The sequence below is a fragment of the Scyliorhinus torazame genome, chromosome 9 (assembly GCF_047496885.1).
Source record: "Scyliorhinus torazame isolate Kashiwa2021f chromosome 9, sScyTor2.1, whole genome shotgun sequence".
Lineage (NCBI taxonomy): Eukaryota > Metazoa > Chordata > Chondrichthyes > Carcharhiniformes > Scyliorhinidae > Scyliorhinus > Scyliorhinus torazame.
Window position 1 is genome coordinate 266,507,362 of NC_092715.1, and position 26,445 is coordinate 266,533,806.

Genomic DNA, 26,445 nt, shown 5'->3' on the forward strand with positions numbered 1-26,445 from the left:
GCCCCTACACCCCCCAGACACACACACTCACTGCAGCCCCTACACCCCCCAGACACACACACTCACTGCAGCCCCTACACCCCCCAGACACACACTCACTGCAGCCCCTACACCCCCCAGACACACACTCACTGCAGTCCCTACACCCCCCAGACACACACTCACTGCAGCCCCTACACCCCCCAGACACACACTCACTGCAGCCCCTACACCCCCCAGACACACACTCACTGCAGCCCCTACACCCCCCAGACACACACACTCACTGCAGCCCCTACACCTCCCAGACACACACTCACTTCAGCCCCTACACCCCCCAGACACACACTCACTGCAGCCCCTACACCCCCCAGACACACACACTCACTGCAGCCCCTACACCCCCCAGACACACACACTCACTGCAGCCCCTACACCTCCCAGACACACACTCACTTCAGCCCCTACACCCCCCAGACACACACTCACTTCAGCCCCTACACCCCCCAGACACACACTCACTGCAGCCCCTACACCCCCCAGACACACACTCACTGCAGCCCCTACACCCCCCAGACACACACTCACTGCAGCCCCTACACCCCCCCCCCAGACACACACTCACTGCAGCCCCTACACCCCCCAGACACACACACTCACTGCAGCCCCTACCCCCCGCGCCCCCCACTCACTGGAGCCCCTACACCCCCCCCCCCCCCACACACACACACTCTCACTGCAACCCATACACCCCCAGACACCCTGTAATCCCCCCACACACTCTCAATGAAACCCATAGAGCCCCAGACACACTGTAATCCACCCCCCCCCCCCCCCCGCCCACGCTGGTCCCCCACATGCAGCCTCTCTGACACACATAGACTCCTTTACACACTCTCACGGACATGGTCACCCTGCAACAACACACACACGCTCTCACTGACACCGACAGAAGGCAGCACGGTAGCACAAGTGGTTAGCACTGTGGCTTCACAGCGCCAGGGTCCCAGGTTCGATTCCCCGCTGGGTCACTGTCTGTGCGGAGTATGCATGATCTCCCCGTGTCTGCGTGGGTTTCCTCCGGGTGCTCCAGTTTCCTCCCACTGTCCAAAGGCGTGCAGGTTAGGTGGATTGGCCATGATAAATTGCCCTTAGTGTCCAAAATGTTAGGAGGGGTTATGGGGATAGGGTGTAAGTGAGGGCTTGAGTGAGTCGGTGCAGACTCGATGGGCCGAATGGCCTCCTTCTGCACTATATGTTCTATGTTCACAGATATGGACAGGACACACGTGGTCAATTTTCCATGTTGCCAGGTAGATGCTCCTGTTGTAACTGTGATGCACGATCAATGACCACTAAAGCGAGGTTGTAGTGCAACTGAAGGCTTTAATAAGCTAGATGTTTCCCCCAGCAGCTCAGGTATAGAATGAAGGCTGCTGGGGCGGCACGGGCTCTTATACCCCGCCTAGCAGGGCGGAGCTACCATACAGCTTGACCAATAGGAAGCATACAATATCTACCAATTGTGTTCCAGCATAACCAGGTACCGTAATACCTCTACACAGACTACCACATTCACCCCCGGTTAAAAAAGAGTCCGGCGGGGGTAGTGGCCTGATACTACAACATGATAACGTGGTAGAATTATAGTTATGGAGGTACCGTAATACCTCCGTACAGCGTTTTGTAACTATTTACAATTCTATTAACTATTTACAATTTATGATTCATAATTAGCTATACACTTTAAAATGAAGCAATCAGTCGATCGGGGGCCCTGGTCGTCCTCTGTGATCGTCGAAGCTTCGGTGGTGACTCCGGTGGAGGCTCGGGCGTCTGTGACTCCGGGGGCGTGGCCTCGATCTCTGTGGCAGCTTCGACACCCCTAGACGGCGCTGGTGGGGAAAACGGTTGACCTGGGAAGGGAGCGTCTGCGGGGTGCGTCGGTGGTTGGGGGGGCATAGACGGGGCCAGCGGGAGGACCGATCCTCCTGTAAGGTGCACTGGTGGAAGGGAGGGTGGGACTGGTGGCTGGGGTGTGCGAGGGGCTCCGGCGGGCGCCAGGTCTCGTAGGGAGACTGTATTTTGGCGGCCATCGGGGTACACCACATAGGCGTACTGGGGGTTAGCGTGGAGAAGATGGACCCTTTCGACCAACGGGTCCGATTTGTGCGCCCGCACGTGTTTTCAGAGCAGGATGGGTCCGGGAGCTGCCAGCCAGGTCGGGAGCGAGGTCCCAGAGGAGGACCTCCTGGGGAAGACAAGGAGACGTTCGTGAGGTGTCTGGTTGGTTGTGGTACAAAGCAAGGACCGGATGGAGTGGAGGGCAACTGGGAGGACTTCCTGCCAGCGGGAGACTGGGAGATTCCTGGACCGTAGGGCCAGTAGGACGGTCTTCCAGACCGTTCCGTTCTCCCTCTCTACCTGTCCGTTACCCCGGGGGTTGTAACTGGTCGTCCTGCTCGAGGCAATGCCCTTGCAGAGCAGGAATTGACGCAGTTCGTCGCTCATAAAGGAGGACCCCCTATCACTGTGTATGTAAGCAGGGAACCCGAACAGTGCAATGATGCTATGTAGGGCCTTGATGACAGTGGTTGCGGTCATGTCGGGGCAGGGGATGGCGAATGGGAACCGGGAGTACTCGTCAATCACGTTCAGGAAGTATGTGTTGCGGTCGGTGGAGGGGAGGGGGCCTTTGAAGTCCATGCTGAAGCGTTCAAAGGGACGGGAAGCCTTTATCAGGTGCGCGTTCTCTGGTCGGTAGAAGTGCGGTTTGCACTCCATGCAGATTTGGCAGTCCCTGGTGGCTGTCCTGACCTCCTCGATGGAGTAGGGCAGGTTGCGGGTCTTGATAAAGTGGAAAAAGCGAGTGACAGAGGTCCTCGTGGAGGGCCCGGAGGCGGTCCACTTGTGTGGTGGCCATGTGCCACGGGACTGGGACTCAGGAGTCTCGTTTAGCTTCCCGGGACGATACAAGAGCTCGTAGTTGTAGGTGGAGAGTTCGATCCTCCACCGCAAGATCTTATCATTTTTTATCTTGCCCCGCTGTGCATTATCGAACATGAAAGCAACCGACCTTAGTCAGTGAGGAGAGTGAATCTCCTGCCGGCCAAGTATTGCCTCCAATGTGGCACAGCTTCTACTATGGCCTGGGCCTCCTTTTCGACTGAGGAGTGGTGGATTTCGGAAGCATGGAGGGTACATGAGAAGAAGGCCACAGGTCTGCCCGCTTGGTTGAGGGTGGCCGCCAGAGCTACGTCAGACGCGTCGCTCTCGACCTGGAAGGGGAGGGACACGTCGATGGCATGCATCGTGGCCTTTGCAATGTCCTTTTTGATGCGGCTGAAGGCCTTGCAGGCCTATGTCGACAGGGGAAAAGCTGTGGATTGGATCAGGGGACATGCCTTGTCCGCTTTGTTGGGGACCCACTGGGCATAGTAACTGAAAAACCCGAGGCGGCGCTTCAGGGCCTTGGGGCAGTGAGGGAGGGGGAACACCATAAGGGGGCGCATGCGCTCAGGGTCGGGGCCTATAACTCCATTTCACACTACGTAGCCGAGGATGGCTAGACGGTCGGTGCTAAACACGCATTTGTCCTTGTTGTATGTAAGGTTAGGGATCTTTGCGGTCTGGAGGAATTTTCGGAGGTTGGTGTCGTGGTCCTGCTGGTCGTGGCCGCAGATGTGACATTATCGAGATACGGGAATGTTGCCCGTAAACCGTACCGGTCAACCATTCGGTCCATCTCTCGCTGGAAGACCGAGACCCCGTTGGTGACACCGAAGGGAACCTTTAAGAAGTGATAGAGCCGCCCATCTGCCTCGTAGGCAGTGTATTTGCGGTCACTAGTGCGGATGGGGAGCTCGCTTCGATGACGCTGGACCAATCTCGCCCGCACAACCTGGCCACCGCGTCGACGACGGTTAAAATCAACTGCCACGCGAACTCGTGCCTGCTGGACTCCGGGAGCACCGAAAGCTTTGTTCACCCAGATACGGTAAGGCGCTGCTACCTCGCGGTCCACCCTGCCAATCAAAGGATCTCCCTAGCCTCCGGATCCCACTCCGTCCCGATCCGAGGCTTTTGTACAGTCATCCTCACGGTCCAGGGCGTAGAATTTAGTAACGTCTGCCTCTATGTCCTTCCTAATCTCTGCGCTGCACTCCTGTTGGGCCTGGACTTCCAGTGCAACCTCCAGAGCCTCACCCTCAAATTCGGCGGGCCCTTACCCCCCCCTTACGGTTTGCAGCCTCGCGACCCTCAAGGTCGATCCCCCCTCCCTTTTTGCCAATCTAACTGCGGATTGCAAGCCCGTTGCCACGAGGAGCAGATGGTACAGCACCCAGGACAAGACCTTCATCAGGTCCGAAGTCCAGCGGCTGCTTAAGGAGGGTATTATCGAGGCCAGCAACAGCCCCTGGAGAGCCCAAGTGGTAGTGGTTAAAACTGGGGAGAAACACAGGATGGTCGTGGACTACAGCCAGACCATCAATCGGTACACGCAGCTCGACGCGTACCCCCTCCCACGCATATCTGATATAGTCAATCAGATTGCGCAGTACCGGGTCTTCTCAACAATTGTCCTGAAATCCACCTACCACCAGCTCCCCATCCGGAAGTCGGACCGTCCATACACTGCCTTTGAGGCGGACGGTCGCCTCTATCACTTCCTTAGGGTCCCTTTCGGTGTCACAAATGGGGTCTCGATCTTCCAAAGAGAGATGGACCGAATGGTCGACCAGTACGGTTTGCGGGCCACCTTTCCGTACTTAGATAATGTCACCATCTGCGGCCATGACCAGCAGGACCACGATGCCAACCTCGATAAATTCCTCCGCACTGCCACTCTTCTCAACCTGACCTATAACAAAGAGAAGTGTGTGTTCAGCACGACCCGGTTAGTCATTCTCGGCTATATAGTCCAAAACGGACTTCTCGGGCCCGACCCCGACCGCATGCGCCCCCTCATGGAACTTCCCCTCCCCCACTGCCCAACGCCCTCAAACGCTGCCTGGGTTCTTTTCCTACTTCGCCCAGTGGGTCCCAAACTATGCGGACAAGGCCCGCCCACGCATTCAGTCCACCCAATTCCCCCTCGCGGCCGAGGCACAACACGCTTTCGCCCGCATCAGAGCAGACATCGCCAAGGCCGGGATGCGCGCAGTGGACGAGTCACTGCCTTTCCAAGTAGAAAGCGACGCTTCAGACGTCGCCCTTGCCGCCACTCTAAACCAGGCAGGCAGACCCGTGGCATTCTTTTCCCACACTCTTCATGCCTCTGAAATTCGACACTCATCCGTCGAAAAGGAGGCCCAAGCTATCGTTGAAGGTGTGCGGCATTGGAGGCATTACCTGGCCGGTAAGAGATTCACTCTCCTTACGGACCAACGGTCGGTAGCCTTCATGTTCAATAGCACACAGCGGGGCAAGATCAAAAATGATAAAATCTTGCGGTGGAGAATCGAGCTCTCCACCTATAATTACGAGATCTTGTATCGCCCCGGTAAACTCAACGAGCCCCCAGACGCCCTCTCCCGAGGTACATGTGCCAGCGCACAAGTGGACCAACTCCGGGCCCTACACGACAGCCTTTGTCACCCGAGGGTCACTCGATTGGACCATCTGGTCAAAGCTCGCAATCTGCCCTACTCCGTCGAGGAAGTAAGGACAGTCACCAGGGACTGCCAGGCCTGTGCGGAGTGCAAGCTGCACTTCTACCGGCCGGACCGTGCGCACCTGGTGAAGGCTTCCCGCCCCTTTGAACGCCTCAGCGTGGATTTCAAAGGGCTCCTCCCCTGCACCGACCGTAACACGTACATTCTCAGTGTGGTCGATGAGTACTCCAGATTCCCCTTCGCCATCCCATGCCCCGATATGATGTCTGCCACCGTCATCAAGGCCCTCAGCACCATCCTTTCCCCGTTCGGTTTCCCCGCCTACATCCATAGTGACAGGGGATCCTCATTCATGAGCGATGAGCTGCGTCGGTTCCTGCTCAGCAGGGGTATAGCCTCCAGCAGGACGACCAGCTACAACCCCCGGGGAAATGGGCAAGTAGAACGGGAGAATGGGATGGTTTGGAGGGCCATCCAGCTGGCCCTACGGTCCAGGAACCTCCCAGCCTCTCGCTGGCAGGATGTCCTCCCTGATGCTCTACACTCCATCAGGTCACTATTGTGCACCGCCACTAATAACACACCCCATGAACGTGTTTTTACCTTCCCCAGGAAGTCCACATCCAGGGTGTCGCTCCCGACTTGGCTCGCTGCTCCAGGACCGTTCCTTCTACGTAGGCACGTCCGACTCCACAAGGCGGACCCCTTGGTGGACAGGGTTCACCTGCTCCACGCCAACCCTCAATATGCCTATGTTGAGTTCCCCGACGGCCGCCAAGCTACTGTCTCACTCAGGGACCTGGCGCCGTCAGGTTCCACCCCAACACACACCCCCCCACCAATGCGCCCCCCTCCCCCACCTCCCACCGCGCCGCCAATATTGACCCCACCAGACCACCCCCCCCCCCCTCCCCTTTTCCGCACAAGAGGACGAAGAGGACTTCAGCACGCTCCCGGAGTTCCCCGATGACTGGCCAGCATCAGCACCGCCACCGGTGCCACCTCCACCACCGCCAGCACCGACTTCGCCGCCACTGTTACGCCGCTCCCAACGAAGCACCAAAGCACCGGACCGGCTGAACCTTTGACGGACTCCGGACCGTCAACATGGACTTTTCTTTCCCTACCACTGTACATAATTGCACTAATTGTATATAGTTTCACATCACCCCCGCCGGACTCATTTTTAACAGGGGGTGAATGTGGTGAACCACTGTAATAGGAGATGTAAGGTAGGACCTGCACTACAGGTTCGCCGGTAGCTCCTGCCGGCTGGCTCCGCCCACGGAGAACTGTATAAATATGCATGACCTCCAGTGCCCTGCCATTTCGCCAGCTGCAGCAGGAGGCCACGCATCTGACTGTAATAAAGCCACAGTGCTTTAGTCTTTGTGCAATTGATCGTGCATCACTGGTCCACCCTATCTCCACTCTCTGGTGGTCTGCAGGCAATATGGCAAAGGCTGTGCGCGTTTGAAACATCCTAGCTGCGGGTAGCCATCGGATGCTTCGGGTGGCGAGCGTGTGCGGTTCCGATGTCGGGATGTCCGGAGACCCTGTGGGGGACAAGATGGCGGCGCCCATGGTGCGCACATTGCGGGATCGGGACAAGATGGCGGCGCCCATGGTGCGCACATTGCGGGGTTGGGACAAGATGGCGGCGCCCATGGTGCGCACATTGCGGGGTTGGGACAAGATGGCGGTACCCATGGTGCGCACATTGCGGGGTCGGGACAAGATGGCGGCGCCCATGGGGCACACGTGGCCGAAGGGGGACAAGATGGCAGCTCCCATTGTGCGTCTGGCGTGGGGGAGAGGGCGATAGCGGGCGCGATCGCAGCGACTGCACGGGCCTGGCACACAGACGCGAAGTGGCCCTTTTTACTGCAATGGATCATCTGCTCAGCATTTCTGGCTGATTGGTTGTTGACTTATCATTTGCACTGATGTTGTGGGTTCCCGCATCATTGAGGAGAAAGGACAGAAGATTTACGCCGACCGAGTTAAGCGAGGAAAGGAGGCTTGACTGGAACATAAACACCGATGATGACTGTATGGAGCGGCACGGTAGCACGGTGGTTAGCACCGTTGCATCACAGCGGCAGGGACCCAGGGTCGATTCTCAGCTTGGGTCATTGTCTGTGCGGAGGCTGTGGTGTTTTTTGTGTTGCTAAATTCAGGATGATTAGCGTAGTGTTCACAAAGACCATAAACTAGATTGAACTTAAACAAAGCTATAAATTTATTAACACTACTAACTTGGATTCAACACGTACTCCTGAAGAATACACAGTTGATTAATAACATTTAAACTACACTCATTTACAGCTAATCTCACTACTATATAAACTATGATCTGCTCTCACTCACACTATCTGCACTTTTGACTCTCTCAAGCTAACTCCTGCACACAGCCTCCCACAAGGCTTAGCATCACTGCCTTATATTGTTGTAACTGTAGCTCCCTCTAGTGGCTACTTTCAACACTTCATTAACCCTTGCAGTTCTTACAGTTATGATAGTACCACAGAGTCTGCACGTTCTCCCCGTGTCTGCGTAGGTTTCCTCCGGGTGCTCCGGTTTCCACTCACAGTGCGGGTTAGGTGGAATGGTCACGCTAAATTGCCCCGTATCGTCCAAACGTTGGGTGGGTTGCTGGGTTACGGGGATAGAGCGGCGGTGTGGGCTTAGGTAGGGTGCTCTTTCAAGGGCCGGTGTAGACTCGATGGGCCGAATGGCCTCCTGCTGCACTGTAAATTCTATGAAATAGCCTGTCTCCGTGTTGTATGTTCTATGTAATTCCATTAATAATAAGAAATTAAAATAGAATATTAAGGAACCAAGCATGCAGACTGATCGTGTTGTTTGTTGTGTGCCGACAACTGCTGAATTACCCAAAGCAGCCATGATAAAAGACAAAACTCTTTCCATACCTTGCTGCCTCCACACCCATCCAAAATGACTGACACCAAACTGCTGGAGAAAGCAAAGTTGGCAGGGCTAAACAAACTCCTGTCAAACAGGTGCCCCTGGTGGCTTGGCCACCTCTGTTGGGCGGAATATGGCACGTTCCAAAACATTGGAAAACTTGCAGAGGCTTCACGACGCTGCGAGGCTGATTTCCCCTGGCTGGACAATCCAGAACCATCTCCGCATAAGGGGTTTGGGCTATTTGCAACCCAGCCAAAGAGAATTTTCCTCACTGAGAGAGTTGTGAGCCTTTGGAATTCTCAACCTTAGCGAGGGCTGTGGATACCGAGTGGGTGAATTTGTTCGTTCGGGAGAGAGAGAGGTTGATAGATTTTTAGAAACAAAGGGAATCAAGGGTGCGTGTGCACACGAGGGACGTGCTTTGCTGTTTGAGCGACGATAAATTCAGCCCGCCCGAAAGGCACCATGCCCACTCGGTTGTGGGGAAGGAAAGGGCTTTTGCGTTTAGCTGGCCGGCGCGGTTTGAAGACAGACAAGACAGTCGTGGAGGGCCACGTCCCGTCGAGCGCGGTGTCCGGGGTTGCAGACTTTGCGCCACGCAAGTGAGTCATGTGGGCCGCCAGATCTGCCCCATTAAAGGGACCGGGCTACCACACCCATGATCCCATTCGGATCTGCTCCGTTGTTGCCACCTCCCACACCTCTTCCCGTGTACCTGAGGTACAGCGGATGTAATTCCACACTTTTCACATCTCCCTCCCCCATTTTAAATCAGCTAAACCTGCAACTCCCAAATGGGTCAGTCCCCTTGTTCCATGAATGCAATGTCCCATCAGGATTTGAAGAGACATTTGACAAATGAAACATATTGAATACCAAGAAACATTTGTAATTCCACAGCACCTTTTGTGACTTCAGGATGTCCCAGTGCACTTCATAGCCAATGAAGTTCTTTCTGAAGTGGAGTCACTGTAGTCACGTAGGAAATAGGGCAGCCAATTTCCACACAGCAAGATCCCGCAAGCAAGAATGTGATCGTGACCGGATAATCTGTTTTTGGTGATGTGGATTGAGGGATAGATATCGGCCCGGACACCAGTGAGACCCTGGATCTTTACGTGCACCTGAGGGGATAGATTAACATCTCACCTGCAACGCGGCGGCTCCAACAGTGCAGCATCTCCTCAGCTCTCCACTGGAGTGCCTCTGGAGTTGAATGGCCGCCTGACTCAGGGGCAATAGTGAAACCCATGGAGTCACAGCTGGTATTGCACTCTCGGAGTGTTCAGCGGCACAGTGGTCAGCGCTGCTGCCTCTCAGCGTCACGGACCTGGGTTCAATTTGGGTCCCTGTCTGTGTGGAGTTTGCCCTATCTCGTGTCTACGTGGGTTTCCTCCAGGTGCTCCGGTTTCTTCCCACAGTCCAAAGACTTGCAGGTTAGGTGGATTGGCCATGATAAAATTGCCTCTTAGTGTTCAAAGTTGTGCAGGTGAGGTGGGGTTATGGGGATACGACTGATGAAGGTGCTCTTTCAGAGGGTCAGTGCAGACCTGATGGGCCAAATGGCCTCCTTTTGCACTGTAGGAATACTATGATTCTATGGTTATTAGGAACAGAAGCTGATCATTCAGACCTCGATCCTGTTCTAGAATCATAGAATTTATAGTGCAGAAGAAAATGAAATGAAATGAAAACTGCTTATTGTCACAAGTAGGCTTCAAATGAAGCTACTGTGAAAAGCCCCTAGTCGCCACATTCCGGCACCTGTTCGGGGAGGCTCGTACGGGAAGGAAGCCATTCAGTCCATCAAGTCTGCACCGGCCCTGAGCACCCTACTTAAGCCCACACCTCCGCCGTATCCCCGTAACCCCACCTAACCTTTTGGGGCAATTTATCATGGCCAATCCACCTAACTTGCACATCTTTGGACTGTGGGAGGAAACCGGAGCACCCGGAGGAAACCCGCGCAGACGCGGGGCGAAAGTGCAGACGCCGCACAGACAGTCACCCGAGGCCGGAATTGAACCCGGGACCCTGGAGCTGTGAGGCAGCAGTGCTAACCACACTGTTTCACTGTGCCGCCCAAATGTCAATCACATTGCTGAGGGTCTGGAGTCACATGTAGGCCAGACCAGGTGAGGACGGCAGATTTCCTTCCCCAAAGTGAACCAGATGGGTTTGTACGACAATTAACAATGGCTTCATGGTCGCCATTAGACTTTTAACTCCAGGGTTTTTTGATTGAATTCAAATTCCACCAACTGCACCAAGTCCCCAGTACATTACCCCGGATCTCTGGATGACTAGTCCAGTGACAATACCATTACACCACTGCTGTGGTATTATCATACATGAAGGCAATGCAAGGGTTAATGAAATGTATACAGACAACCACTAGAGGGAGCTAGTCCCATAAGCATACAAGGGATGGTGTTAAGCCTTATGGGACGGACAGACAGAAGGACAGGTGAAGGTGGTAGCATCAGGAGTGATGAATTAGCTAGAGAGAGAGAGCAGTTGTGTACTTGAGAGTTCTGTTAGTTAGAGATAGCATAGTTTGATACAGTTACCTTCTACTTTAGGAATATGAATGGATCATAGTAAGTAGTAAATAAATTTATAGTTTTGTTTGTTAACAAAGCTTGTTCTCTGTTCAACATTACATATCCAAGCCATCCAGCTAAAGCAAAGCGGAGAACAACACATGGTACCAGAAGTGGTCCTGGAGTAGATTAGCAAGGTTTAGGGAGAAAGAAAGAATCTTCGTTCGAAGAAAACAGAAAGCACGAAGAAAAATATCAACCAGACTCCAGTCGCAACAACCAGCAGCATCACAAAAAAGAAATGCCCAGTTGAAGCTTCATGGGAGGGTCTGCAGACTCGAAAATCATTCAGGACATCGGGTAAAGTAGACAGTGAACTGGAAAATTTTCAAACAAGACTTTGAACAGTATCTCTCAGTCTTAAAACCCGAAGTGGTCAGTAAAAAGCAAAAGATTACTCATTCCACTTTGAGAATGAATTTGAAAAAAATAAGTTTGATGTGGTGATTGAAAAATGTGAAAGCCATCCAGGTAAAGCAAAGCCTCCCCCTATCTCCCCTCTACCATCTGATTAGCTAATGGCTTCCCAATATCTTCAATAAACAAAACTGAAATGGCCGTGACATTTGTACTTAGAGAGACATAGACTCTTTCAAGAGTAATTTTTATTGGAAAGCTGTGGTAAACACTCTATACATAAAAAGTAGCAGTTACAATTCTTAAAGGGCAGAAAAGGGGTGAAAAGATTTAGTGCTGGTTTAAATGAATCAGAATCAAACACTTCCATTTTATTTAAGATTCAAACTGATCGAGAAAAAGAACATAAATAACGTAATAAAAAGATTATCGTTCAGGTAAAAGAAGTGGTCTTTGTGCGACAGTATATTTAATTTGTCGCAATGCAAATTACTAGACTGCAACGGCAACTTACAAGTTAATGTTACTGAGGGGGCAGGATCTCACACTGTACAGTTTTAAGTTCATTAAACAAGTCACCACTTGTCAGTCAGTCTAACCTGGTTTTACACCTATGTACAACTCATTATACAATAACAAGACTACTTAATACTGGCTCAGAAAGCTGAGACAAGGTCATAACACAAAGTAATACTCTTAAGTAATAATGAAAGCAATGTACACAAATGTTAATATGAACACAGGATTAAATGCAAAAACAGGGGGAAACTTCATGAGAAACACACTTTAATAACGCGGACAGTTATTGAAAGAACAAACACATGGCTATCTTTACAAACCTATTTCTGATGCACAAGACCAGCTTAAGCACAGCACCGATTTTATTTTACAAAAAGCTCGCAGATGGGGACAGCAAATGGCTGCGGCTGCACAGATTCGAAAGGCATGTGGATCTGGCTACCAGGCAGTGGAAATCTCCATGTGATTACTGAACTTTGAGGATTCGTCAATCACCTGCACGTTGCGTTGCCCATGATCACTTGCGGTTACCATTTGGTTTCTTGCCTCGCACATTTTCCTCCGCTTAGCCACGTTCTCGGCGCAATATAAAGAATTAAAATATTTCTAAGCTACCTACTTCAAGAGATTACCATCAATATGTATCATTTAATGTTAGTAATGTATACATGGAATGATTTGTTGAAAAAAAAACTTGTGAGATGTAAGGAATGCCATGGTGGAGATGTTTTGAAGAACCTTCTTCCTGGAGAGAGTTGGACAATTAAATTCTGCACTGGCACTTTTTCTTTCACCATGTGGTAGCAGAGCTGTAGTATTTTTCCTTGAATGCCCAAATAATTCCATGTGCCTACAAAGCAGACACTGCCAGTCCTCACGGACATCTCAAAATAACGAAAGAATAGAAGGACTTTTAAAAAGAGGGTGTCTCTTTAGCGGCGCAGAGGTCTCTCCAAAGGTCCCCCCCCCCCCACCCACCCCCCCACCCCCACCCCCCACCCCCTCCCCCCCCACCCCCACCCCGCTCTTCATCTGCAACTCGACTGAGCTCTGGGAGTTAAATCGTCATCTGAACACGGCTAGAAGAGGTGGCAAGACATTGTCAATGTTCTTCCGACATCCCCCGAGAGAGCTGTTCAACCTTGGCCGTCTGCCAGGAGTGAACTGGCGCCGTTTGACTCATTCGTTGTCATCGGTTTTCGGAGATGGAGAAGGACTGTTTCGGACCGGAAGCAAGTCATAATGGCATGGAATGTGACTGTTCTTGGGCAGATCGTACGGGTCCTGGCCTAAGGATGCGTTGTTGCAGTATGTCCCTTGGACGATGCTTACCGTTGGTTCTACAATACAAGAATATCACATTTAATCACCACGTGCATCAAACCTTAGCGTCAGAGAACATGCTATAGTATAGAGAACCACACCATTTTCCTGAGAGCACGGAAGGCCAAAGGGAGGTCTGATAAGGGTATTTAAAACTTAGATAGAGAAAGACCAGTTCCAATGGCTGACGGGTCAAGAATCAAAGCTGATTGACAAAAGAAACCAGAGATGACTTGAGGATTTTCTTTTCACACAATCAGAGTGTTAGCATTTGGAATGCCCTGCCTGGGACGGTGTCGGAAACAATTCAATCGCACATTTCCAAAGGGAATCGGATTAATACTTTGCAAGGACAACAAAATGCAGGGATGTTGGGAAGAGCCCGTGAGGCTAATTGGATTGCTTTTCAAAGAGATGGCATTGACTCAATGGGCCGAATGGTCTTCTTCTGCGCTAAACGGGTCCACGCTTTAGAAGTATGTGGATGTAGAATTACAGCACCATACACCACAGTGAAGACCACCTTAAGCACACCTCCGAGTTTAATTGCTCCACCATTAGTGCCCATGCCTTCAACCGCTTGGGCCTTAAGCTCGTTCCCTCCTCAAACCTGTCCATCCCTCTTTCTCTCTCTCTCTTCTTTTGGATGCTCTTCAAATCCTACCACTTAGACCAAACATTTGGCCGCCTGTCTTAATGTCCACATGTGGAACCCGGTGTCACATTTTGTCTGATGATGCTTCTGTGATCCACTTAGAGATGCTTTATTATGTTAAATATTCATTATTTATGCAAGACTTGCTATTTTGTCGTTGGAAAGCTCCTGATCAGTTTTTTTTTTAAATTTCCAATTAAGGGGCAATTTCATAGAATTTACAGTGCAGAAGGAGACCATTCGGCCCATCGAGTCTGCACCGGCTCTTGGAAAGAGCACCCTACCCAAGGTCAACACCTCCACCCTATCCCCATAACTCAGCAACCACACCCAACACTAAGGGCAATTTTGGACACTAAGGGCAATTTAGCATGGCCAATCCACCTAACCTGCACATCTTTGGACAGTGGGAGAAAACCGGAGCACCCGGAGGAAACCCACGCACACACGGGGAGGATGTGCAGACTCTGCACAGACAGTGACCCAAGCCAGAATTGAACCTAGGACCCTGGAGCTGTGAAGCAATTGTGCTATCCACAATGCTATCATGCTGCCCACAACTTAACGTGGCCAACCCACCTAACCAGCACATCTTTGGGTTGTGGGGGTGAGACCCACGCAGACACGGGGAGAATGTGCAAACTCCACACGGACAGTAACCTGGGGCCGGGATCGAACCCGGGTCCTCAGCGCCGCGAGGCAGCAGTGCTAACCACTGCGCCACCATGCCACCCAGTTCCTATTCAATTCTATTTTTCATCTCTTCCATTTCCATCTGCATTATTCCTGCCTGACTCCTCTTAGCAACTGTGGTAATGTCGGCATTCTGGGTCTTGACGCTTGATCTGACAATAGGGACGTGAAGATGCTATAAGAACACAGTTGCGTTTTTACATTGCCTCAATGCAGGGTGAAGATAGAACAGTGAGTGTCGGTAGAATTGGTTTAAATGATATGTTTGTGGGTCTAAGGCTTTAACCTCAATTGCAATTGTTACAACACCGGAAGAGGATGAAACTGCAGACGGTGGAAGGTGATAGTGACCAGGATGTGTGTCTTATGGTGGTGTGTGTTTGTCAATCTGTTTGTGGACTTAAGGGTCATAAAATGTGCAAAGTTAAACTCATCAAGAACAGGACAATGTTTGCTGGTTTTAAATAGAGAGGGCTATGAAGCTTCACTCAGTTAGGAATCATTGTATATTCAAAGAGAGATGCCATGAATGGTGTGAATAGACATTGTTCAATATGTCCGATAGTTCTTCAACGTGATTATGCATTATAGGACTGTTTGTCCTGCCCTGTACACAGACTTTGGGTGGCATGGTGGTTAGCACTGCTGCTTCACAGCGCCAGGGTCCCAGGTTCGATTCCCCGCTGGGTCACTGTCTGTGCGGCGTCTGCACGTTCTCCCCGTGTCTGCGTGGGTTTACTCCGGGTGCTCCGGTTTCCTCCCACAGTCGAAAGATATGCGGGCGAGGTGGGGTTGGCACAGGGCAATGGAAATGGGCCCAGGTGGGGTGCTCTTTTGGAGAGCCGGTGCAGACTCGATGGGCCGCGTGGTCTCCTTCTGCACTGTAGGAATTCGATGCATTCAGCCAAATGGTTTATTTTGGAAGAATAGATGTTGTTAATTTTGCGACTTATTACAGCCTCTATCTTGTTTACAAAGGTCACTAGAACGATGAGCATTATCCCAGCACCTACCGACTTCATAGACATTTTTATTGGCTGAAGTGGAGGTGCCAATCTCAGCGTATGGTGAATCTCTGCGAGCTGGGGACTTCATCTCAACGTAACCACACTCGGAGTTTTTACAGGTAAAAACCGGAGGGTCCTTGATGGTGGCGTACGGGTTCTCGGTGCTGGTGAGAGAGCAGGTGCTGGCAGTGCAGCCAGAACTCTTCACCAGATCTGAAAAATGTAAATTAAATCATTCATCAAAATCCACAAGGCTGATTCAGTTTCTGAATACCTCACAGCAGGTCAGGGAGCACCTGTGGAGGCTGAAACAGACGTTTCAAACACATGACCCTTCATGAGAAAGCTCATCGACCAGAAACATTGGGCGGGATTCTCTGATCCTGAGGCTAAGTGTTGACGCCGTCGTAAACGCCGTCGCGTTTCCCGACAGCGCCAACATGAAATGAAATGAAATGAAATGAAAATCGCTTATTGTCACAGGTAGGGGAGGCTGTTACGGGAATCGAAGCGTGCTGCTGGCCTGCCTTGGTCTGCTTTCAAAGCCAGCGATTTAGCCCCGGCAGGAGCAGCAATTCCAACCTCTACAGAGGGCCAGCGCAGCACTGGAGCGACCCACGCCGCTGCAGCTGCCGATCCCGGCATCAGATGGGCGCCGGGGGTCTGCACATGCGCGCTGGGACCGGCGCATTCGCGGTGTCACCCTTCTCCGCGCCGGCCCCGACGCAACATGGCGTAGGGCTACAGGGACCGGCGCGGAACAACGGAGGCCCCCAGCCCGAGAGCCGGCCCGCCAATTGGTGGGCCCCAACCGCGGGCCAGGCCACAGCGGAGGGCTCGCCCGGGGTCGCCCCCCCCCCACCCTCCTCAACCAGGCCGCCCCCGGATCCTTCCCGGCGAGGTCCCGCCGGGTAAGAGCAGGTTAGAACGGCGCCGGCGGGACTCGTTTTTTTTTGTACGGCCGCTCGACCCATCCCAGGCGGAGAATCGCCAGGGGGGGGGCCGTAGAGAGGCCCCCGACCGGCGCCGCGCCGACCGCGATGGCTCCAATGGCCCCGATTCTCCGCACTCCGGAAAATCGCGTCTCGGCGTCGGGGCGGCGTGGCGGCGTAGCGCGATGCGCGCCGATTCTCCGGCCCTGCCCCGGGGTGAGAGAATTCCACCCATTAACGGTGGCGCAGTGGGTTAGCCCTGCTGCCTCACGGCGCCGAGGTCCCAGGTTCGATCCCGGCTCTGGGTCACTGTCCATGTGGAGTTTGCACATTCTCCCCGTGTCTGCGTGGGTCTCACCCCCACAACCCAAAGATGTGCAGGGTGGGTGGATTGGCCACGCTAAATTGCCCCTTAATTGGAAAAAATAAATTTATTTTAAAAACTCTGCTTTTCTCCCCACCGATACCTGCTGAATATTTCCCGCATTTTGGGATTTCATTTCAGATTACCAGTAGATGCTTATTTTACTTTTGTGTTGAGGACACATCTGGGGACCATGATTTACTTTGGATGGTATTCCACAAGTGGGCGATCAATGGACTCCTTTCTGGACCTTATAATAGGAGCTTTTTAAAACTGTACCTTTCAGAGATTTTCCAACGTATCCTCGGTCAATACCAAATGCACCGCCTGCAAATAAATAAAAGCAGAATCGGTTTCTGAGGCAGGACATGAATCATCTGGAGCAACTGACTTCAGCTCGGGGCACCACACCTCACAAAGAATATCCGCCTTGGAGAATTCCACCAGGGCGGCAGGGTAGGGCAGTGGGTAGCACTGCGGCTTCACAGCGCCAGGGTCGATTCCCGGCTTGGGTCACTGTCTGGGCGGAGTCTGCACGTTCTCCCCGTGTCTGCGTGGGTTTCCTCCGGGTGCTCCGGTTTCCTCCCACAAGTCCCGAAAGACGTGCTTGTTCGTTAATGTGGACATTCTGAATTCTCCCTCAGTGTACCCGAACAGGCGCCGGAGTGTGGCGACTAGGGGCTGTTCACAGTAACTTCATTGCAGTGTTAATGTAAGCCTACTTGTGACACAAATAAAGATTGTTATTAAAAGAGTTAAATCACAAGAACTGGCGATACGGACGATCGGCTTGTGTTGTCTTGTGTAGAGAAGATTACATGATGATCTTAGGTACGTGAGGGATTTAAGAGAGTAGATAGAGAGAAGCTATTTCCTCTGGTGGGTGGAGCACGGAAGCTTAACATTAGAGTCAGGTGGTTCAGGGGTGATATCAGGATAAAGGACTTGGGAAATCTCGAGCTCTCTCCGCACAAAGGCTGTTGAGGGTGAGGGCAAATGGAACATTTCAATACAGAGATTGATAGTTGGTTCAGGGTCTGAAGGGCTATGGAACGAAGATGGGTAGGTACAGATCAAACATGTTTTAACTGAATGGGAGAACAGAGGAGGGGGAATGAATGGTTTCCTCCCATCCCCATGTAACCGCCTGATACAAAATGACGTGCAGACAAAGAAGATCTAATTGGAAATGTTAAGCCAGGAAAACCCTCGAGCAGTTGGGAAGCTGGGGTGGGACAAGGGCTGGGCACACACCCTACTCCCAGGGAGGACAAGTCTCAATCTGTAAACGAGGCTGGCAGGTCCTGAGTTGTCCTGCCTAGCGGCGTTTGCCAGGCCTTGCGAAACCTGGTCGATGGAGGGCAGCACGGTAGCACAGTGGTTAGCACTGTTGCTTCACAGCTCCAGGGTCCCAGGTTCGATTCCTGGCTTGGGTGACTGTCTGTGCGGAGTCTGCACATTCTCCCCGTGTCTGTGTGGGTTTCCTCCGGGTGCTCCGGTTTCCTCCCACAGTCCAGAGATGTGCAGGTTAGGTGGATTGGCCACGATAAATTGCTCCTTAGTGTCCAAAATTGCCCTTAGTGTTGGGTGGGGTCACTGGGTTATGGGGATGGGGTGGGAGTGTGGGCTTGGGTAGGGTGCTCTTTTGAAGAGCCGGTGCGGGCTCGATGGGCCGAATGGCACTGTAAATTCTATGAAAATTCTATGAGTGGGCAGTTTGGGGCAGAAGGTAAACTCCTTCACAGCACCCCTTGGGGCCAAGAGAAGCAGGAGTGGTCCCCGCCCCCCGCCCCCCTCTCCCAGACCCACACCCAGATACCTCACCATCAGATCGCTATTCCGCCACACAAAGATCCTTGCGGTTATGGGTTGGTTCCCATCCAAATCTCTGCCCCCTCCCCAACTACGTAACCCACCCCTGTTAATATCCGATCCATTCTTCCCCAATCAAATCTGAGTGTTATTACACATGCCATTGCGTTCATTAGCTAATAATGAGTTGGAAATTTCAATACCTAGATCATTGGGGTAGCCACCTTGTTTCCAGTCCGCTGGTAACGTTGCCGTGTAATCCATAACAGGGCCTTGCTTCCCTTGACTCTTCACATTTTTGAGATTTACAAAGAGTTGATTGTTTTTTGACTGTTGTGTTGAAAAAGAGCAAGTAACATTAATGGTCAGAAGGATTTATTCTCACCTTAGTATTGTCCATGACTGAGAATTATAGGGCACGATTTACCGGCCGTGTCCAGCTGGAATCGCGACGGGACGTGGCTGGAAGATCCCATGAGAGGCCTCATCCGGGATTCCCGACGGTGATTAAAAAGTCACTAAACCGCGGCGACGCTGGATCGAACAGTCGCCCGGCCTGTATCAGCCTTGCCGTGGAAACCCCAGCCCGTCCCCACAAACAGGGACCAGGCGGAACGGCATTTGTTGAGGGGTCGCCCAGGCGGGTGGTCGGGCTCTGGACAGGGTGGAACCCTGGCACTGCTGATGCCACCCGGGCACCTTGGCACTGCCAGCCTAGCACTCTGGCAGTGCCACCTGGGTGTCCAGGTGGCACTGCCAGGGTACTCAGTGGCACTGCCAGGTGGCTCAGGTGGCATTTGGGGGTCCGGGGTTCACGAGACCAGGACAGCTTTTAAAAATGGGGCCCCGATCTCTTCCTGCATTGAGGAGCTCGGCTTGCCGGAGCTCTTCAGTGCAGGAAATACGGCTAAGTGTGGCCTCGGCGAGGACCTTCCCGCTTGGATTGGATTGGATTGGATTTGTTTATTGTCACGTGTACCGAGATACAGTGAAAAGTACTTTTCTGCGAGCAGCTCAACAGATCATTAAGTACATGAGAAGAAAAGGGAATAAAAGAAAATACATAATAGGGCAACACAAGGTACACAATGTAACTACATAAGCACTGGCATCGGATGAAGCAGACAGGGTATAGTGTTAATCAAGTCAGTCCATAAGAGGGTCATTAAGGAGTCTGGTGACAGTGGGGAAGAAGTTGTTTTTGAGTCTGTTCGTGCGAGTTCTCAGACTTCTGTATCTCCTGCCCGATGGAAGAAGTTGGAAGAGTGAGTAAGCCGGGTGGGAGGGGTCTTTGATTATACTGCCCGCTTTCCCCAGGCAGCGGGAGGTGTAGATGGAGTCAATGGATGGGAGGCAGGTTCGTGTGATGGACTGGGCGGTGTTCACGACTCTCTGAAGTTTCTTGCGGTCCTGGGCCGAGCAGTTGCCATACCAGGCTGTGATGCAGCCAGATAGGATGCTTTCCATGGTGCATCTGTAAAAGTTGGTAAGGGTTAATGTGGACATGCCGAATTTCCTTAGTTTCCTGAGGAAGTATAGGCGCTGTTGTGCTTTCTTGGTGGTAGCGTCGGCGTGGGTGGACCAGGACAGGTTTTTGGAGATGTGCACCCCTAGCTTGGGCTCGTTTGATAGCATGGCCATTCCCAGCGAATGGCCTCGCTACTCCTGTCCAGAGCGGACTCGAGTTCTGTTTCAGTAAAATCGCATCCACAGTTTCAATAGCCACCCATCTATATGCCATTGTTGTTGAGTTTGTGACTTTACGTTGAGAGGTTTATTTGACAATGGAGTCGGGGGGGCAGACCCCTTGAATCCAGGTCACAACGTGCATTGCAACCTGCTGCCCACCATGTCTGTGCTCATTGATGTTGCTGGGGGCTCGTTAGCACAGGTTAAAAGAAGGCAATCAAAAGCGTACATTTATTTAGTGCCGTTCTCATCCCCAGGATGTCCAAAGTGCTTGGCAGACAATCAATTAACTACTTTTGAAGTGAGGTCACTGTTACGGGAAATGAAGCAGCTAGGGAGGGCACAGCAAGCTCCCACAAATGGCAATGTGATGATGACCAGATAATCTGTTTGTGAGTGATGTCAATTGAGGGATAAACATTGGCCCAGGATACCGCAGAGAACTCCCCACATGCTCCTCAAAATACTGGCCATGGAATCTTTGCATTCACCCAAGGAGACAGATGGGACCTCAGTTTAACAATTCATCCAATAGAAGGCACATCCAACAGTGCAGCACTCCCTCAGTACTGACCCTCTGATAGTGCGGCACTCCCTCAGTACTGACTCTCTGACAGTGCAGCACTCCCTCAGTACTGACCCTCTGACAGTGCAGCACTCCCTCAGTACTGACCCTCTGACAGTGCAGCACTCCCTCAGTACTGACCCTCTGACAGTGCGGCACTCCCTCAGCACTGACCCACTGACAGTGCAACACTCCCTCAGTACTGACCCTCTGACAGTGCAGCACTCCCTCAGTACTGACCCTGTGACTGTGCAGCACTCCCTCAGTACTGACCCTCTGACAGTGCAGCACTCCCTCAGTACTGACCCTGTGACTGTGCAGCCCTCCCTCAGTACTGACCCTCTGACAGTGCAGCACTCCCTCAGTACTGACCCTCTGACAGTGCAGCACTCCCTCAGTGCTGACCCTCTGACAGTGCTGCACTCCCTCAGTACTCACCCTCTGACAGTGCAGCACGCCCTCAGTACAGCACTGGGAGCGTCAGTCTGGATTATTGCGCTCAGGCCTCTGGAGTGGGACTTGGACAGGAAACCAGCTGGGGCAAAGGCCTATTTCTGTGCTGTGATTCATGGAATGATACGTATCATAGGGAGACCATTCGGTCCATCACACCCTTGCTGGCCTTTTGGTTTAACCATCCAATTAATTTGCTGGGTTCTTTCCCCACAAAGAAGAGCCTTTTTCCTCGGATGGTGATGTCTAGCACGAGGGGACATAGCTTTAAATTGAGGGGAGATAGATATAGGACAGATGTCAGAGGTAGGTTCTTTACTCTGAGAGTAGTACGGGCGTGGAATGCCCTGCCTGCAACAGTAGTGGACTCGCCAACACTAAGGGCATTCATATGGTCATTGGATAGACATATGGATAACAAGGGAATAGTGTAGATGGGCTTTAGAGTGGTTTCACATGTCGGCGCAACATCGAGGGCCGAAGGGCCTGTACTGCGCTGTAATGTTCTACGTTCTATGTTCTAAATGCTATGTCATTCTATGTAATAAATGTATTATTTTGCGATGAAAGTTGGCCACTTTTTAAACAAAGATGTTTTATTGAGGCTGCATGCAGTTTGTCGAGCCGAATGCTGTCAGGAGGTTGACAATTGGAAGAACTCGTCACTCAGTTGTAGCTGAAACAGTAACATTTATAACTTAGCTTTACAGTGAATGTTTCTTACCTTTCCCGATGCGCTGCGTTGACAGTTGTTGGTGTGAGATGGACTCCCACATTGTGCTAAGGTGTGGTAGCTTGGGTTGGAGAAATAATGGCTGTTTGCATTCCCGGTATTGACGTGCGGCGTAGTGTCTGCAGGAAAACGGTCAGCCAGACTCAGAAAGTGCCCTCATAGAACATACCGTGCAGAAGGAGGCCATTCGGCCAATCGAGTCTGCACCGACCCACTTAAGCCCTCACTTCCACCCTATCCCCGTAACCCAATAACCCCCCTAACCTTTTTGGACACTAAGGGGCAATTTATCATGGCCAATCCACCTAACCTGCACGTCTTTGGACTGTGGGTGGAAACCGGAGCACCCGGAGGAAACCCACACAGACACGGGGAGAACATGCAGGCTCCACACGGACAGTGACCCGGCAGGGAATCGAACCTGGGACCCTGGAGCTGTGAAGCCATAGTGTTAACCACTGTGCAACCGTGCTGCCCCTCATGTTTGTCATTTTGGTCAGGCCGTTTTGATGTGTTATGCCAGACTGCGAAACAACAACAACTTGCATTCATATAGCACCTTTAGATCGTCAGATGTTGCAGGGACATGAGAGATCGCCAAAACAATATTTGACACCGGTGTCTTATCAAATGCTGTTCGGGCAGGTGGGCAAAAGCTTGGTCAGGCGGATAGATTCTAAGGAGGTTTTTAAAGTGGGGGGAGAGAGAAGTGGGGAGAGGTTTAGGGAGGGATTCCCAGAGCTTCGAACCTCGGTAGCCGACGGCTCAGCTGCCAAGGCTGGAGCGATTAAAACTGGTGACACGCGAGAGGCCGGAAGGATTAAATTACGAGGACGGGTTCCACAGACTCAGCTCAAAGTCCCTTCAGTTTGGCCGATTAAGGGGGGGGGGGGCGGCGTAGTTGCCGTGTTTAAAATGATCAGAAGATTTGAGAGGTGGATAGAGAGAAACTATTTCTTCTAATGGTGGGGCACAGGGGGCTGGCGACTAGGGGCTTTTCACAGTAACTTCATTGCAGTGTTAATGTACGCCTACTTGCGACAATAAAGATGAAAGATTATTAAAACGTGGAACTTGCTCCCCCACAAAAGGCGGAGGGAGGATCAGTTGGAAATTTCAAAATCGAGATTAATATTTTTTCGTTGGGTATTAAGGAATACGGAGTAAAGGTGGGGAAATGAATGTACCGATCAGCCACAACCTAATTGAACAGCGAAAGAGGATGGAGGGGCTGAATGGCCAACGACTGTTCCCTGGGTAGTAACATTCTTGTCCACCACCATTCACATTAACGGTTGATTAATATTCGGCAGCCCAGCAATTGGCGTCTCTCACCTGAGATGGAGTGATCCGCATTCAGGACCCTGACGGCAGGTGAGTAAGTCACGGCCGCCATGCTGGCCTCTTTGCTCTTTTGCTTGCGACGGTACATTATGAAGAGCACCAAGAGGAAGAGGACAATCAGGAGAAGGATGACGATGCCCACCGTAGCTCCAATCTGGTGGGAGTCAGCGGGAATGGCAGAGCTGGTCCGACTCAAGCTGTTGAGATTGCCCACAATAATGACGCCGGCTGGGAAAGGCAAGTCAGAGAATATCTCAAAACGGCAAAGTATTGACAAGACTTTGTATCGATAAGGTGCTCGTGAGGCCACGCCTGGAGTATTGTGTTCAGTTTTGGTCTCCTTACCTGAGAAAGGACGTACTGGCGCTGGAGGGTGTGCAGAGGAGATTCACTAGGTTAATCCCAGAGCTGAAGGGGTTGGATTACGAGGAGAGGTTGAGTAGACTGGGACTGTACTCGTTGGAGTTTAGAAGGATGCGGGGGGGGGGGGATCTTATAGAAACATATAAAATTATGATGGGAATAGATAGGATAGATGCGGGCAGGTTGTTTCCACTGGCGGGTGAAAGCAGAACTAGGGGGCATAGCCTCAAAATAAGGGGATGTAGATTTAGGACTGAACATAGAACATAGAACATTACAGCGCAGTACAGGCCCTTCGGCCCTCGATGTTGCGCCGACCTGTGAAACCACTCTGAAGCCCATCTACACTATTCCGTTATCGTCCATATGTCTATCCAATGACCATTTGAATGCCCTTAGTGTTGGCGAGTCCACTACTGTTGCAGGCAGGGCATTCCACGCCCTTACTACTCTCTGAGTAAAGAACCTACCTCTGACACCTGTCTTATATCTATCTCCCCTCAGTTTAAAGCTATGTCCCCTCGTGCTAGACATCACCCTCCGAGGAATAAGGCTCTCACTGTCCACCCTGTCCAATCCTCTGATCATCTTGTATGCCTCAATTAAGTCACCTCTTAACCTTCTTCTCTCCAGCCTCAAGTCCCTCAGCCTTTCCTCATAAGATCTTCCCTCCATACCAGGCAACATACTGGTAAATCTCCTCTGCACCCTTTCCAATGCTTCCACATCCTTCCTATAATGCGGCGACCAGAACTGTACGCAATACTCCAAATGCGGCCGCACCAGAGCTTTGTACAGCTGCAACATGACCTCATGGCTCCGAAACTCAATCCCTCTACCAATAAAAGCTAACACACTGTACGCCTTCTTAACAACCCTCTCAACCTGGGTGGCAACTTTCAGGGATCTATGTACATGGACACCGAGATCTCTCTGTTCATCCACACTGCCAAGAATCTTACCATTAGCCCTGACTGAGCTTAGGAGGAACTTCTTCACCCAATGGGTTGTGAATCTATGGAATTCCTTGCCCAGTGAAGCAGTTGAGGCTCCTTCATTAAATGATTTTAAGATAAAGATAGTTTTTTGAAGAATAAAGGGATTAAGGCTTATGGTGTTCGGGCCGGAAAGTGGAGCTGAGTCCACAAAAGATCAGCCATGATCTCATTGAATGGCGGAGCAGGCTCGAGGGGCCAGATGGCCTACTCCTGCTCCTCGTTCTTATGTTCTGATGTAAGACAGGGTCAGCCCCACCGCTCCGGGGTTAGGTTCCAGGCGGTGGTTGGAGAGGAACTCTTCAGGGTTTCTTTTGCCCAATTGTGCCCTGCACCATAGCTGATGAACAGAGAGAGTCTGTCAAAGTAGAAACCTTCCATTAGCGGCGACGCACGGGTTGGAAGCAGCTGATGAAAAAATGCCAGCCTCTATGGAGTTAAATCAATCACAGCAGTTCTGGCTGAAGAGCGACTCCATGGAGCCAGAGGTATCCAAATCAAATTATTCAAACTGGCATGTGCTAATAGGGTTCAAACTCCACCCAAACTGCCCCTGGCCTCCTGTCTAAATTGGCCAATGGTGAGCTCAGTCACCCGAGCTTTTGATCACCAACGTTACAAAGCGGATATTGGGTGTAATTGAATGCACCCCACAGCCCCACCTGGGAGCAGGCCGGGTGGTGAGAGTGAGGCCTGTTGAATGGGACAGAAAGTGTGTCCGGGGGGGGGGGGGGGGGGGTGGGGGGGGGGAGCGGGGGGAAGAGAGCCCATCACCCTCCCGACTGCCCCCTCCCCCAACTAAGACCTGGGCGAGGCTGAGATTTTCTGATGTCACCCTTCCTACCCCCAGGCCAAAAAAGGCCAGAAGGGCCTCATCGTGTTGCCGCTAGTATACTACTAGTGAAGGGCAGGCCTGCCTGCAGTCGGTGTGGTGGGCGTCGGCCAGGGGGCATCCCTCCTGCTAGGGCACATTGGTGGAACCCACCAGCAACAAGGGTCACCTCAGTAGAAAGACTGACACCTGCCCTTCAAACAGGGGTTAGCACTGCTGCCTCAGAGCTCCAGGGTCCCAGGTTTGACTCCCGGCTTGGGTCACTGTCTGCACGTTCGCCCAGTGTCTGCGTGGGTTTCCTCCGGGTGCTCCGGTTTCCTCCCACAGTCCAAAGATATGCAGGTTAGGTGGATTGGCCACGCTAAAGAAAATCACCCCTTAGTGTCTGAAGATGTGCAGGTTAAGAGAGGTTACAAGGATAGGGCGGGGGAGTGGGGCTAGGTAGAGAGCTCTTTCGGAGGGTCGGTGCAGACTCGATGGGCCGAATGGCCTCCTTCTGCACAGTATGGATTCTAATAACATATAACAAAACGGATCCTTTTCGTTGGGTCCTGTCTGCCGGTCGCCAATGATGGCTCCCCCATTTCCTGTGTCCTAGTGTCTTCACGGATAGTCCTCGATCCAGGCTCCCCACAGTGTTGTCAATGACTCTTGGTGACACCACTGGTTTTGAAAATCTGC

At 51.9% G+C, this 26,445-nt stretch overlaps 1 protein-coding gene across 3 annotated transcripts in view; it reads right to left on the reverse strand.

Moving 5' to 3' along the window:
* Window positions 1-13,024: 13,024 nt before the first annotated feature.
* Window positions 13,025-26,445, reverse strand: part of megf10 (multiple EGF-like-domains 10) — a 256,918-nt gene continuing 243,497 nt past the window's right edge. For all 3 annotated transcript variants that reach the window (XM_072517429.1, XM_072517431.1, XM_072517428.1), the window contains exons 20-25: window positions 23,566-23,802; window positions 22,222-22,349; window positions 18,994-19,120; window positions 17,258-17,305; window positions 15,689-15,895; window positions 13,025-13,344 (exon numbers count right to left, since the gene is read on the reverse strand). In XM_072517429.1, coding sequence (XP_072373530.1) covers window positions 13,184-13,344; window positions 15,689-15,895; window positions 17,258-17,305; window positions 18,994-19,120; window positions 22,222-22,349; window positions 23,566-23,802 — 908 coding nt within the window. In that variant the 3' untranslated portion in view covers window positions 13,025-13,183. The remainder of the gene's footprint in view (window positions 13,345-15,688; window positions 15,896-17,257; window positions 17,306-18,993; window positions 19,121-22,221; window positions 22,350-23,565; window positions 23,803-26,445) is intronic.